Source organism: Phoca vitulina, unplaced genomic scaffold, assembly GCF_004348235.1.
Source record: "Phoca vitulina isolate PV1807 unplaced genomic scaffold, GSC_HSeal_1.0 scaffold38, whole genome shotgun sequence".
Lineage (NCBI taxonomy): Eukaryota > Metazoa > Chordata > Mammalia > Carnivora > Phocidae > Phoca > Phoca vitulina.
The window spans coordinates 19136477-19151296 of NW_022589741.1; the positions used below are offsets into that span (position 1 = coordinate 19136477).

Below are 14820 nucleotides of genomic sequence, written 5' to 3' on the forward strand. Positions count from 1 at the left end.
CACCAATGTGCAGGAACTTGGAGTTTAGAGGAACGTACAGAAAAAAAACAAAAAACAAAAAAAAAACAAACCAGCATCCAGGTTAGCTGCCCTCAGGAGGTGTCATTGTTCCTATGCTAATGAACAGGGCAGTTCAGTGAGCCCACTGGCTCTCTTGTCCCTGAGAAGTAATGCCACCGCTCCCAGATGCACTTCAAGAAGGGGAACTGTCTCTCGCAGTGGGACCCAGGGGATCCTGAGAGCACCCTGTCCACTCCTGGGCCTCTGTCCTCCTTCTCCACAGGAGCACGGCTACACCTGCCAGGCTCCACACCGGCCACGGCACAGACTTCCAAAACTTCAGACTTTGAGCTCCACTGGTTGTAAAAACTCATGAGAAGTAGCCCCTCTTGTTTTCCCAGTCAATGGTTTTGGGGAAGTGTTTCTTCTGGACTGCTCTGTGTCTCTCTCTGTCTTTCTCTCCTCTCTCCAAGATCAGGACTCCCTCCCCTCTGCAACACTAGTGATTCTTTTCTCCCCCAAACTATGTCTCTGCATCTTCACCTTCCACGATGTGGCCTCTTCTCTCCCTCTAGTTGTGTAGTTTGTTCTTCCAGTCCTCAGATGAATTTCTTGGGGGTTCAGAATGATTTCATATTTATCTAGCTGTGTTCGAGGGACAAGGCAAACATAGGGTCCCCTTTCTACTCCACCACCTTAACTCCTGTAACAATATTTTCAACTCTCACAAAATTGTATGAGAAAATCTAGTAAATGAGAGCAATTGAGTAAATTGGATTCATAAATGAATTCAAACAGATTTCTTTGGGTAAAGGGTCCGAACCTGTGAGCAAAAGACAATAAGATTTAAAAAGTGGGCAGTTCCAAAGGAAAAAAATAAAAATAAGATTTGGGGAAGACATAATCAAAGTAATACTCTACTGATTACAAAGTGTTACAACAACAGATCTACCTGCAATTCTTTATGGGGCCATTCCTTTTGCATACCAGCTGGGTTACAAGTATTCCCATAACTGCTGCCCTTGTAGGCCCCTGGCACCAAACTCATAAATAAATATTGGTTGTGTTCACTTATATTTACATGCCAATCCCTGCCATCATTTTACAGATGGGCAAGAAGAAGCTTAGGGAAGTCATATAACTATTCTAAGTCCACTGAAATTAGTTCTTCAACAAATATTAGACATTAGCTCTTATGACTCAGGGTCTGGAGTGTTTCCACAATCCTATATTACTATATGCAAACTATATCAAGGACTGAAGGGACATAGAATTCTTTTTTTTCTTCTGATTTTCCATACTTCATTATCGATGAGGTGTTTGATGTTTATTCATCCTTCATCCTGCCCACAGATTCTGAGAGTTCAGTCCACTTTGGTGTCACTCTTCATACAGCACAAGATGCCATATAAAGAAAGCATAGTTTAGATGCCCTGAAATTGCTTAGAGTCATGTTCCCTTGGAATGTGATGGAACTATCCTGCTAATTGACTCTCTCAAGACCTCCTTTACATTTACATTCCTCAAGCTGTAAATGAAAGGGTTCAGAAGAGGGGTCACCACTATGGTCATGACACCTGTCACTTTATCAAACTCCAGCGAGTGGCTCTGGTTGGGCCTCACGTACATGAAGATGTTGCTCCCGTAGGCAATGGACACAACCGTGATGTGAGAAGCACAGGTGGAGAAGGCCTTCTGATGGCCTTGGGCTGAAGGGATGCGCAGGATGGTAGAAATGATGTAAGTGTAGGACACAATGGTGAATACTAGCAAGGTTAGGAGGACAAGGGAGGATAAGAGGAAGCTTATCATCTCAATGAAATGAGTGTCTATGCAGGCCGCTTGCAGCAAAGGGGCAATGTCACAGAAGAAATGGCTAATTTCTCTATAACAGTAAGGCAGTGTGGACACCACAATAATTGGACACAGCACTGAAAAGAAGGCTCCCCCCCAGCAGCCCAGAACCAGCAGGAGACAGACCCTGCTGTTCATGATGATGGTGTAGCGCAGGGGGTTACAGATGGCCACGTAGCGATCAAAGGGCATCACCGCCAGGAGGATAGACTCCACTCTCCCCAGAAAGAAGGAGAAATAAATTTGAGTGATGCAGCCAGCAAAAGATATGGTTTTTTTCTCTTCTAAGAGACAAGTTAGCAACTTTGGGGTAATAGTAGTTGTGAACAAAATGCCCCCAAAATGACAAATTACTAAGGAAGAAATACATGGGTGTTTGGAGACGATTATCGGTCCATATTAAGGAAATGATGACAGTGTTTCCTGTTATGGTGAGCATATAAACCAGCAGGAGAACAACAAACAGCAAGATTTGAAGTTCTTGGATGACAGGAAAGGAGACCAACGTGAATTCAGTCAAGGTACTCTGGTTTCTCAGAGCCATTTCTACCTGAGGGGTGAAGAAACAAATGAAGAGAAATAGAATAGTTTAAGATCTCTTCCAAATTTTGCTAGAGAGAACATTCAAGACGGTGGGGTCCTAGTCCTCTCTCTGACTGTATTATGTGGCCTCTAGCAAATCAAATTACCTTGCTTGGCCTCTGTTCCCATACTCATAGTTGATGGGTTGGAAAAAATATTTCTGTGGTCCCTTTAAACTTTAACTTTTCGATTTCTATTACATGCATATATTTCTTCTCTTTATTTCCTTAAATCCAAATCTGTTCAAGCTAACTGAAGTGTATAATTAACTGAAATTCACTCAAGTCATTTTGAACATGTTACATTTCAAACTTTAATAATATGGATATCTTAGCTGATAACCTCATCTCAGACTTTATTGAGGAAAGAGAAGTCATCAGACAAAAATTCTAATATCCTTCCTGTACCAAGGCTGACCAGCATACGATGATCTGAATGATTCTCTTAAGCTACAACAAGAATTGGATAGGACACATTTTCTGAGACATTGTTGGTTGCATCAAAAGTTAGGGGAGGTGTTTGGATCCATTTTCTGAATAACAAACAAAGAAACAAACAGGAACTGAACTCAGAGTAGTAGGGGTTGAGGTCAGGCAGTCAGATGTCAAAGCTTCAGTGGCTGGAGTTGGAGCATAAAGACCTGGTAGCCAAGATCAGGGTGGCTGGGACCTGTATCAGCCAAGGCAGAGAACTGATGAGGGAAACACAGAACTGAAATAGCAGGGAACCAAAGCAGAAGATTTGACTTGTACCAACAAGCATCAGCGAGGAGCAGGGTAACCCTGTGATCATGCTGTTATGGAGACATTGCTATGAATCTTCCAGCACTGGCACATCAGTGAAGCTGGAAAGCAAATCCTGAGACTTCCTCTCTGAACCACATCTTTGAGAGGGTGAAGTGTCCCTGGGTGAGGCATGCCAAACAATGGGAGGAGAGGCAAATCCCTTCCAGAAGAAAAATTCCCCAAGAATTCCCAGATATTAAGAAGCAAAGAACTTTTGGACAAAGATTTCCAAACATGCTAACAATTGCATTACTATAAATGAGAGTAGAAAAAAGAAATAATAGAATAAGAGATTTAGCACAAGGACAACAGAGTTCGGAATTGTTGGATATGTTATTTATTTATTTTTAAAAAATATTTTATTTATTTATTTGCCAGAGAAAGAGAGAGAAAGAGAGCAAGAGCACACACAAGCAGGGGGAGCAGCCGGCAGAGGGAGAAGCAGGCTCCCCACTGAGCAAGGAACCTAATGCGGGACTCGATCCCAGGACCCTGGGATCATGACCTGAGCAGAAGGCAGACGCTTAACCAAGTGAGCCATCCAGGCATCCCTTGGATATGTTATATAGTACACTTATATATGGAATATTTCAAGAAATGTAGGATGTAATTTTTAAAGTGAGAATGTCACAAAAAATATCAAGGCTTTTAAAAACTACCAAGTTGACTTTTAAAAAGACCCAGAGGAACCTACAGAATTAAAAAAAGAAAATGATTTTTGTTGAAGTAATAACTCAGTTGTTTCAAGTGAGTTATTAAAACACCATGTTGGGGGCACCTGGGTGGTGTAGTCGGTTAAGTGTCCAACTCTTGGTTTTGGCTCAGGTCGTGATCTCAGGGTCCTGGGATCCAGCCCCGTGTCGGGCTCCACACCCAACATAGACTGCTTGGGATTCCCTCTCCCCTCTCCCTCTGGCCCCACACTCTCTCTCTCAAATAAATAAATCTTTTTTTTAAATTTTATTTTAAAGATTTTATTTATTTATTTGACACAGAGAGACACAGCAAGAGAGGGAACACAAGCAGGGGGAGTGGAAGAGGGAGAAGCAGGCTTCCCGCCGAGCAGGGAGCCCAATGCGGGGCTCGATCCCAGGACCCTGGGATCATGACCTGAGCCAAAGGCAGACGCTGAACGACTGAGCCACCCAGGCGCCCCAATAAATAAATCTTAAAACAACAACAACAACACCATGTGGTACACCTGAAACTAATGTAATATTGTGGACCAACTACACTCAGAAAAGAAAACAAAAAACCCCCCTCTTATTATCCGCTCTAAAAATATTAAAAAAAAAAAACCAGTAAATAGGAAGATATATCAAAAGAATTTCTCTTTAATGAAACAAAGAGAGATAAACTTGCAAAATATGAGTGTTCAAAGGAATTTTGTTAAAACAAACAAAACAAAATGGTGGGCTGGGAACATTTCCATGTGTAGTCTGTGGTGTCCTGCAGGAGAGAACACAGAGAGTGAAGATGGAGAGTGTTTACAGAGAAACAGAGAGCACCAAAGGGAGGATATGAAAAACAGCATAGGAAAGCAGTTAGAATGACTGTTGGCTTCAACACAGCAGCAGTGAAAGCCAAAATTAGTTAAATAATATCTTTAAAGTGTGGCAAGAAAGTAACTGCCAACTCACAGTGAGATATCCAGTAAGATTATCTTCCAGTGTAAAATAAATATATTTCAGATAAAAACTTCAGGAATTTACTACCAAGGGACAAATTATAAAGAAATTTCTAAATACAATTCAAGCATAAAGAAAATAATGGAAATATTTTAAGATGTAAAGAGTAATAATAAATAAATAAAATGGTGAAAAGGTACATAAATCTAAATAGAAATTCTTTGTAAAAAGTAATCACAGTGTTGAATTTGTGGAGTTAAGCTAGAATTGGTATATGGATGACGACAGGATAAAAGCATGGAGAGGAAAATTGGAGATAAAGCCTTCTTGTATCATTTGAGAGGGGATGAAACATTGTTTTCTTTTAGGTTTTAAGTTAAATAAGCCCAGTAACTTTTCTAAGGTATTCACTGAAAGAATAGAAACAAAGGAGATAATTTCCAAATTTGTAGAAAGGACAAAGTGATAGAAGGAAGACAAAATTCAACCATAACAATGATACAAATAAGTACCAACAGTCAAAGCAATCCATTAATTAAAAAAAACAAAGAAAAAATTATGGAAAAAGAAACAGCAAATTGGGACAAATAAAAATAAAAAGTAGGCTATAGAGACCAATTCTAATTTATCAATTATTACAATAAAGAAAAACTAAATTCTTTAAAGACAGACGTAATATTATATTAAAAAACAATTCCTGCTGTATTCTATTTATAAGAGACATACATAAAAGGTAAAAACATGGAAAAATTGAAAGTAAAAGGATTTTTAAAAAGGATTTGTCAGGGGCGCCTGGGTAGCTCAGTCAGTTGAGCGTCTGTCTGACTCTTGGTTTCGGCTCAGGTCATGATCTCAGTGTCCTGAGACTAGGCTCCAAGTGCTCAGCAGGGAGTCGGCCTGAGATTCTTTCCCTCTGCCCCTCCCCCTACTCTCTCTCTCAAATAAATAAATAAATCTTAAAAAAAAAAAAAAAAAAGATTTGTCAAACATATACTAATCCCAAAGAAAGTTAATGTGGCTATGCAAGGGTCCCCCGCTTTTTCAAAGTTCCCATTTTGCCACTTTATTTTCAAGAACAACATACATTGGTACCTGTTTTTGTTTTCTTAAAGAAAGCCAGAAATCCCATAAGAATTTTTGTGTGTGTTTTGCCGGGAGCCCAGCCATTGAAGTGAGCAGAGAGTGGCTCCACCAAGCTTTTCCCCAGGGAACTACACTCAGCCTCTCAGCATTGAACTCGGCTTTGAACTCTGTCTGTTAGTATCTGTTCTTTATCTTGATTTATTTTGTGCATCTATTAGCAAGATGTGTCCTAAAGGTATCGAAAAAGTCTAAGAGAGGTTATTTTTTGGCATCTAGGGGTGCTCAAAAAATTTCCATATAAATTAATGGTAATTGCTTCTTCACTTTATCCTATCTTGGTTTACAAAAGCTTTCATAGGAATGCTATACCTTTGGATAGTGGGGGAACCTGTATTAATAATTGGCAAAATAGACAATAAGACAAAATGCATCATTAGGAATTGACAGGGCCGATTCTGTGATTTTAAAAGTTTCAATCCATCATGAATGTATTACAATTCTAAATATGTAGATACCTAATAAACAGCTTCAACACACATAAAAAAATCACAGAATTGTAAGAACAAAGTATCATCGTAGTGGAAGATGTCAATAAATTAATTTATTTTATAATATTTTAAACTTCAAAATATTTGTGTATATGTGTGACAAGCTCAACAAGTCACTGTTTATATGAACAATTCATTAAACATACAAATAGCCTAATTTTATATGACTTCTCTTGCTAGTTACTAAGGCACAGCTCTTGCAAAGTTTATCCCAGGTTCCTGTGACTGTCAATATTCCCTGTAGCCAGATAAACTTGTTCCCTGCTGCCTAGACTGTAGACAAAACAGGTAACTGAACTTAGACTGAGTAAAATCTGAAAATAATTGAATACTTTATCTCTTAACAATCTCTTTCAAAATCCAAGTCTCAGTCTCCTTACTAAGGTTTCTATTTCCCTTCATTTCCATTGGTCAACTCATATAAATACAAATTACTCTAGAATCCTTTCATAAGCCCTACATACCTGAAATTGTGGATGAGTCTTTAAAAAACCAAATAATTTCTCTCTTCAACTTTTATGTATAAGCTGAGCCATATAATATAGTGTGTTTGCAGTTGGAAGGCTCTAGTAGGAGTTCCATTGCCGTGATTTCTAGATGCGACTTTAATTTTCTCACTGGTAAATGGAAATGCCATAACTATCTTCTGCTTACGTTGATAGTAAGGACTGCAATGACATCAGGTTCTTATCAGCACACAACTAACAGTACCTGGCACAAATGTTCAATAAATGTTTTGCTAAAAAAACAAAGAAGATAAATAGGACTGGGAGCCTTGGATGGAAGTAAAGAAGGCACCGATTCAGGATAAACCATGAAGAAGGAAAATATTGTCAACCCCATCTCCGTGAGTAATAAAAATGTAAAAATATTACTATGCAGTGGAGATGTGAGAACACAGATCTCTACAGAACCTGGACTTCTGTCCACAATAAAATCTGGGTGAGGACCCTAAAAGGATTTGACCTTGTAAGCCACACTGCATTCTCATATGCATGTTTCAGCCTATGTTTCTGTCATAGCAATAAAACAGAAGATATTCTTAAACCCTGCAGACAATTCAAAACTGACCCCATAAGCATGTATTTTTTATACTTAAACATAAAAAGAAACTTAATTTTTCAGAATTGTATTTGTTTGATTCCTTTTAAATGTTGAGTGATGGAATTTTTTTTTCCCCCTCTGACTTGGATTTCTTGGAAAACTTCACAGTATTGGTTGTCCGGGGGTCATTGTACAAACTTACTGTTTCTTCCTCAGCAAAAGTCAAACCATCTGTATTCAGAATCTTTCAGTTGTGGGAAATTCACTGCTAATTCATTTATCTTATTTCATATTTGGTGATTTCTGACCCTTTGAAAATTCTTTATTAACTTGAGGTAATACCTTTTTTTCCCAGTTGCTTCTACCAATTGGACCCAGTACTGGCTGGAAGCCTGTTCAGACAAAGTCACTATTCTCATCTCTTCAAAAGGCCTTGATTTCTACTTTTAGGTTTCAAGTCATAGCTGTGATACCAGCCAACATACATCGAGTTCTTGGTATTATGTACCAGGCATTCTGTTACCACTATAAAAATTTAAGTGGCATCAGAAAAGAACGTGTATCATCCATTTGTTAAATGCAATATTTTCTTGCTAATTTTTAGATTTGTAGCTTTTGTTTCCATACAACCTTTTTGTTCTGAGCTGTTTCTGATAGGTGAATATTAAATCATCCCCATGATTGATTTTGAGTTTGTCACATTCTCCAGGCAGTTGTTTCCCTTTATTCAAGGCTCTGCTGTTTCATATGTATAGATTCAATGACCTTCTGCAGTAAGAAGTAGGTATCGTGATCTACCTTTTGCCGAAAAAACTGAAATTTACAGAGGTTGAATCACTTACCTGGAGTCCCATAGCTAGTGTGTGCAGAGCCAGATTCGAGTAGAGTTCTGACCCCAAGGACTGCATTCTTAGAGATAAGCATAATATAGACTCTTATTCCCACTTTTGTAGAGAGGAGGGAAAAGGTCAGAGGAGTTCTGGTTATGGTCTAAATGAGTGATAAGACACATAAAGCTGAATCAAGACTCAGCTCTCTAGTTCAGTCAGAACAGAAATGTTACTGTTACCTCATGTTCCAAGCCTGGAAATGTTGGTTTTGCTACTTTGAGGAATTGAATAACCAGAACATTTTAGATTCAGAAAAATCTCAGGATTGGAAGGGGTATTTAGGATCATGTAGTTCTATCAAGGTCTAAATGTCAATATCCTTCCGAAGTATTTCTCTACCCTGAGAGACTTACTTTATCTGTTGTATCTTTGTACAGTTCCGTCACAAAATCCATCACTACATTGACCTGGAAGCTGATTACCACTTGTTTTCTGTATTTATTCTGAAAACTCTGAATCCCTTAAAAGATAAATGGAACTTTGAATCTCTACCTCTTTTTTCTGTATCTAGGATGTGATGTGTCCTTTCCTCTATGAAAATAGGCCATGAATAAACAGTAATATTTGAAGCTCTTGTTTGCTCGCAAGGATTTAATTGAGAATAGCTCTTGGGAATATGAGGTGAAAGAGGTTAATTACTATTTTGTAATCAAAGAATTTTAGCGTTGAAAGAACAGTCACAACCACAAGGTTTAGTTGGAGATACCAAATAGACATGTTCAGGACTCCAGGGGAATTATTCCAGGTGTTTTGTTTTATTCAGTCAGTAAAAGCTTGGTGGCCTGCTTTAGAACTTTAGGGAAATCAAAATGTAGAAAACTTTTGATGTTCCCCAATAATTGACAAAATGATGTTGGTTTTCCTTTCCCAGGGATGCTGGCAATAATAATCCTTCCAGGGCTCTGAAAATGATAAACTTTCCTTTTTTTCCTCTGTTAAAATGAAGAAAAGTTCTCCTATTCTTGCCAAAACTTACAAAAGGTGACTTTTTCTTCATTTATTATATTTGTCTCTACCAAATCCTTATAGTAGCCTAAAAATCCTTAGGTTGGTGAATTGGAGTGATGGTTAAGTGCCAATAAGTGAATACAGACATTTTCTAAATTAACTGAATGTAATTTCCAAAAGCTAAGGGGTAGAGACCTTCCAAAGCAGCTAGACAGGTAATGGAGAAGTGTCCAACTGACATTATTCTCTGACAGTGTCCTTTCATGTGTGTTCTTTGCATTGTGACTTTTGTCTATTGCATTTCATTCTACATCACAACATCACTTAGTTTCTGGGACCTATCGATTCCTCCTATCAAAGCCTTGAAACTTTGACATTTCTATTAAAAGCCAGAAATTGTTGGATTAGGTTAAAAAACCAAACTCCATTCTGGTTACTGGGGACACATCTAAAACAGAAGCAGAAATGGCTGGAAAAATAAAAGAATAGAAAAAGGATATATAAGGCAAACATTAACCAACTTTGGTAGATGGCATTGTAGTTCCCAATTATTATGCACCTTTCTTCTTTTTTTTCAAAATTTTTTACTGAAGTATAGTGGACACATAATGTTACATTAGTTTCAGGGGTACAACATAGTGATTCAACAAATCTATATGTTGTGCTATGCTCAACACAAGAGTAGCTACTGTCTGTCACCATACAATGTTATTAAGTTAACCACAACGCAGTAAAACTGAAATTTCAATTTTATTGTGTTGTGGTTAAAGACTTGTCTGCTACTTGAATTTATTGACTTTTCCTCCATAAAACTATATCTGTTTTATTTTTTTAAAATATTTTATTTATTTATTTGAGAGAGAGCACAGGAGTGGGGGGGGGGGGGGCAGAGAGAGAGGGAGAAACAGACTCCCGCTGAGCAAGGAGCCCCCATGGGGCTCGAGCCCAGGACCCCAAGATCATGACCTGAGCTGAAGGCAGATGCTTAACTGACAGAGCCACCCAGGCGCCCCTATATCTGTTTTATACATTGTGGATGGAAACAAAGAGGTATTCTCAGGAGAGTACAAATGTTAATAAACATATATTAATTACATTTTAGATATTACTAACTTATACTAAATTTATATATACACTAATTTATAAAACTATGTATAGAATTTCACCTCACTTCAAATGACTTTTAAAGAGTCAGGGTATAAACACATACATATCCATATTATGATTATAAATACATAAATCAATCTTACTAAAGAGCATATTCATTATAAAGATATTTTTCTTTTTAAGAGTTTCATGAGTGCATTTTTCACTTCCTTGTTCCTCAGACTGTATATCAGGGGATTCAACATGGGAATCACAGTGGTGTAAAATACTGAGGACACTTTCTCCTGGATGAGTGAACTGCTGGAGGCAGGTTTGAGATACATGGACATGAGAGTTCCATAAAATATAAGAACGGCTGTCAAGTGGGAGCTGCAGGTGCTGAAGGCCTTGGACCTGCCCTGGGCAGAGTGGATGCGGAGGATGCTGGAGAGAATGAAGCCATAAGAAATGATGATTGTCAGGCTGGTGGCTACCATGTTAAATCCACCAATGACAAAGATCAAAAGCTCATCAATGTAAGTGCTTGAACAAGAGAGTTGAATAAGTGGGATGATGTCACAGAAATAATGTTTAATGACTTTTGGGCCACAGAAAGTCAGCCTTAAGATGCAACCTCCATGAATCATCGCATCGGTTAATCCTACTGAGAAGCCAGCAGCCACCAGCAGAGAGCAGGCCCGAGGGGACATGAGGACATGGTAGAGCAGGGGGCTGCAGATGGCCACATAGCGATCGTAGGCCATGGCAGCTAATATGTAGCACTCGGAAATGACAAAAATGCAGAAAAAAAATAGCTGAGTCATGCATCCAGAATAGGAGATAGTTTTGTCGCTGCGTAAAAAGCCTACCAACATTCTGGGGGTAATAACGGAAGAATAGCACACATCTAAAAAAGACAAACTACTGAGGAAATGGTACATAGGGGTGTGGAGTTGAGAACTCAAGCCAATTATTGAGATCATGCCGAGATTTCCCACCACTGTAACTGCGTAAATCCCTAAGAAGAGGCAGAAAAGAGGCAGCTGAAGCTCGGGTTGGTTGGTTAGTCCTGAAAGAAGAAACCCAGTCACTGTGGAATGATTTCTGGTGCCCATTCTCTTCTGAGAAATCTGTGGAGATGAGAGGAAAGCGCCAAATCAGGCAGGAAGAATCCTAGCTTGTCTCTGATTCCCTGTAGCCCAGGTATTTCTAGCATGAAAATGGGCAATGAAGGTTATCTTATCCCCTTGGCACCAAGCCTGTGCCTCCATTGATGGGCAGGGACTTTGACCCCCCCCTCCAAGTCCGATAACATAGTAGGTAAGCATCTATTTAACTATAGGTTTTAGGAACTATAAATAAACTTTAGCAATCTCTCCAGTGTCTCAAATTCTTTTAACCAGGTATGAAACCTTTAACTCCAGAGTCAGAGAGAAGACTAAAGACAGGCTAAAGAGAGGCTTTCTAAAGCAAATCTGCCAAAGATGTTCTTAAAGTAAGGGCTGTGGATTGAGAAAATAAATACTTTTGTTAATGACACATTTGCTGGGGGCTGGCCTGCCTCCAGGATTTCCTACAGAGAAAATGTTCATTGTTAAGGTCGACTGTGATTTCCACATCAAGGTTTCCAGGGGTGTTCAGCAGAATATTAATTCTAGGGAGATGTTAATATGTGTTACATGGAATAAGTAGCCCACGATTTCAGACACCCAGAGTTACACAAAGTTAAAAAGTTTTCTGAACTGAAGAATATTTCAGAATCTCCTAGGGAGCTATGTAACAATGTTTTCCAAACTTATTTGATGGTAGAGTCCCCCACCCACTTTTTAGCAAAACATATTTAGCACTAGCATGGCTCAGAACCTTCGAAGAAACTGTTTTCATTGGCGTGTTCGTTCTATCTTAAATCTAATCACAAGCTGATTCCCAGGTAGGAAGTTAATTCTTCACACACTTCAGTAAAGCTGAGTGATGGTAGAACAGCAAACCTCCTAAAACAGTTTTTGCCTTCTGACTTTCTGGCCATCCTGTGGACTAAGCCTACCTCTCTCACCAAGGCCACTGAGCATGACTGAATTCTTTACAACTAGCACTGCTGCTTTGGGCAATGCAAACAGCCCAGATATTTGTGCTTCCATTGGAGGCTCCCACGTAGTGCATCCTACTTTCCACTCACACGTCTTCCTTGAGGGGACAGAGAAGGCAAACAACCTGGAGTTGCCTGCTCTGGGGCCAACCCAGGCCTTATCTCTGAAAAACTGACCATTTTTCTTTGAGTGTTGGGCTGTCATAGAGCCCTGTCTAGACTCTTCTGTTCATCCACAGTTTATACAGAGCCCTGCTCAGACATGTTTTAGTACTTTCTCGACCTGCCCAGCCCAGGACCTACCTTTCTGCCTGGCTCTTCAAGAAACTGTTCATGTCCTCCTACTTTCAATCTATTACTGTCACATTAGGACAAGGCACAGTTCCTTTGGCCACTTGCATTCTCAAGAATGCAGGTGCCTCCTCCCTCTTTCCCAACAAAGAGGCTTCATAACACTGGACAGCTGTTCTCTGAGAAGGTTTCCAAACTCTATACAACACATGACTTTGGCATCTGCTCTTCTCCCATCCTGAGGGATGAAATAGGGGAACCATGTGCAAAAGAGAGATTGTCCAATTGCTGAAATACTCCAGAATCTTCCTTTCCCTTCATCCCTTACCAATCAGCACGCACAAGTCTAGTCTAGTCACAGAGACCATACAGAGAAATACCAAAGGATGTTCAAGAAGACACATATACTCAGTTTTGGCCTTTGATCTTTTCTCATGTGTGCCTTCAGACTGTCCCGAATGTCACAAGCACACCAACAAGTCTGGCCACATTTCTAATTCTCCCACACTTCCCCTAATTCCTACTGGGCTCTGTATCAAAGTAACATGTCTTCCATCCTGCCCCTGTTACAAGCTCAATTCCAGGGCCCTGAACCCATCTGCCTTCTATTGAAGTTAGTTATGATTCTCTCCCCTATATTTCCTGCTTTCCACACATTTCAGTGTTTTAGGTCCCTGCTCCTCATTGTGCAGTCCACAGACCCAGCACCAGCATCCTTTGGATATTTGTAAGATTTGGAAATTTATGTACCATCTCAAAACCTAACCCCTACCAATTGAGTCAGGACCTACATTTTGGCAAGATCCCCACAGGATCTGTGTGCACATTAAAGTGTGAGAAGCACTATTTTCAGTTATTCTCTACTGGAGCTGAAATCACCTTTCTTCGTTCTTATTTCTTCCTCTGAACCTCTTTGTCTGCTTCTTCTCTGTGCCAGAAAGCATTAGGTGATCATGTAAAGCCCATCTTTGAAAACAGCTTCTCAAGAATAGCTTTCTTGGATGAAGGATAAAACTGTATTTTACATTTCGGTATTTTGCCACCTATATGTGGACTCAGAGACCTCACAGTAGTGGGAGGTGCATGTCTGATAGCTTAGTACAACAAATTGTATTATGTTTTTGTGTTTGCTGGGAAGAAATGTTATAAAATTATACTTTAATCCAGGTAGGAGTGAACAATGCTGGCATTGCACAAAAAAAGTATCTACTTTATCTGACCATCTACTAAATAGTAAGTTCCAAGACTCTGGGGTTAAAACTTTGTACATTGTGTTTGACCACTTTCCAAAATCATATACTACACTGGCTCAGACCTGATTCAGATCTCAAATAATTTCAGGAACTCAAAAGTTATTTAGTAGCTTAAAACAAGTTTTTAAACATTTTAATGCACCACACAGTGCTGTTAAAACTATGATAGTCGAAGGGCGCCTGGATGGCTCAGTCGTTAAGTGTCTGCCTTCGGCTCAGGTCGTGATCCCAGGGTCCTGGGATGGAGCCCCACATCGGGCTCCCTGCTCGGCGGGAAGCCTGCTTCTCCCTCTCCTGCTCCCCCTGCTTCTGTTCCTCTCTCGCTGTGTCTCTGTCAAATAAATAAATAAAACATCTTTAAAAAATAAAAAAAATAAAAAATAAAACTATGACAATCGAAAGTATTTTACAAAAGGGTGTCTAGGTCAACATTGCCCAGTAGAAATATATGCAGTCATGGGGTAGTTTGAAATTCCAGAAGTCCATTTTTTTTAAAGTAAAACAAACAGTTGAAGTCAATTTTAATACTTCAGTTTATTTAACTTGATATATGTAAAAATTTACTCATTTCAACATGTAATGATATAAAAATTCCTGTTTTAAGGTTCTATGCATTATGACATAAAAATTCTAACGAACTATTTTATCTTATTTTTTTTGTACAGATCTTTGAAGTTCTTAATGTATTTTATACTTACGGCACTTCTTTTTTTTAATTAATTTTTTAAATTATTTTTATTAT

General features: G+C 39.1%; 2 protein-coding genes across 2 annotated transcripts; both read right to left on the bottom strand.

Moving 5' to 3' along the window:
• Nucleotides 1–1449: 1449 nt before the first annotated feature.
• On the bottom strand, nt 1450–8809 carry LOC116646833 (olfactory receptor 6M1-like). Its single transcript, XM_032427750.1, is given in 3 exon segments — nt 1450–2190; nt 2192–2404; nt 8768–8809. Coding segments are annotated over 3 exon segments (996 nt in total).
• Nucleotides 8810–10627: 1818 nt separating this feature from the next.
• LOC116646787 (olfactory receptor 8D4) lies at nt 10628–11590 on the bottom strand. Its single transcript, XM_032427688.1, has one exon. It carries the CDS (start codon nt 11561–11563, stop codon nt 10628–10630), a length of 936 nt encoding a protein of 311 aa, XP_032283579.1. The 5' UTR covers nt 11564–11590.
• Nucleotides 11591–14820: the final 3230 nt, after the last annotated feature.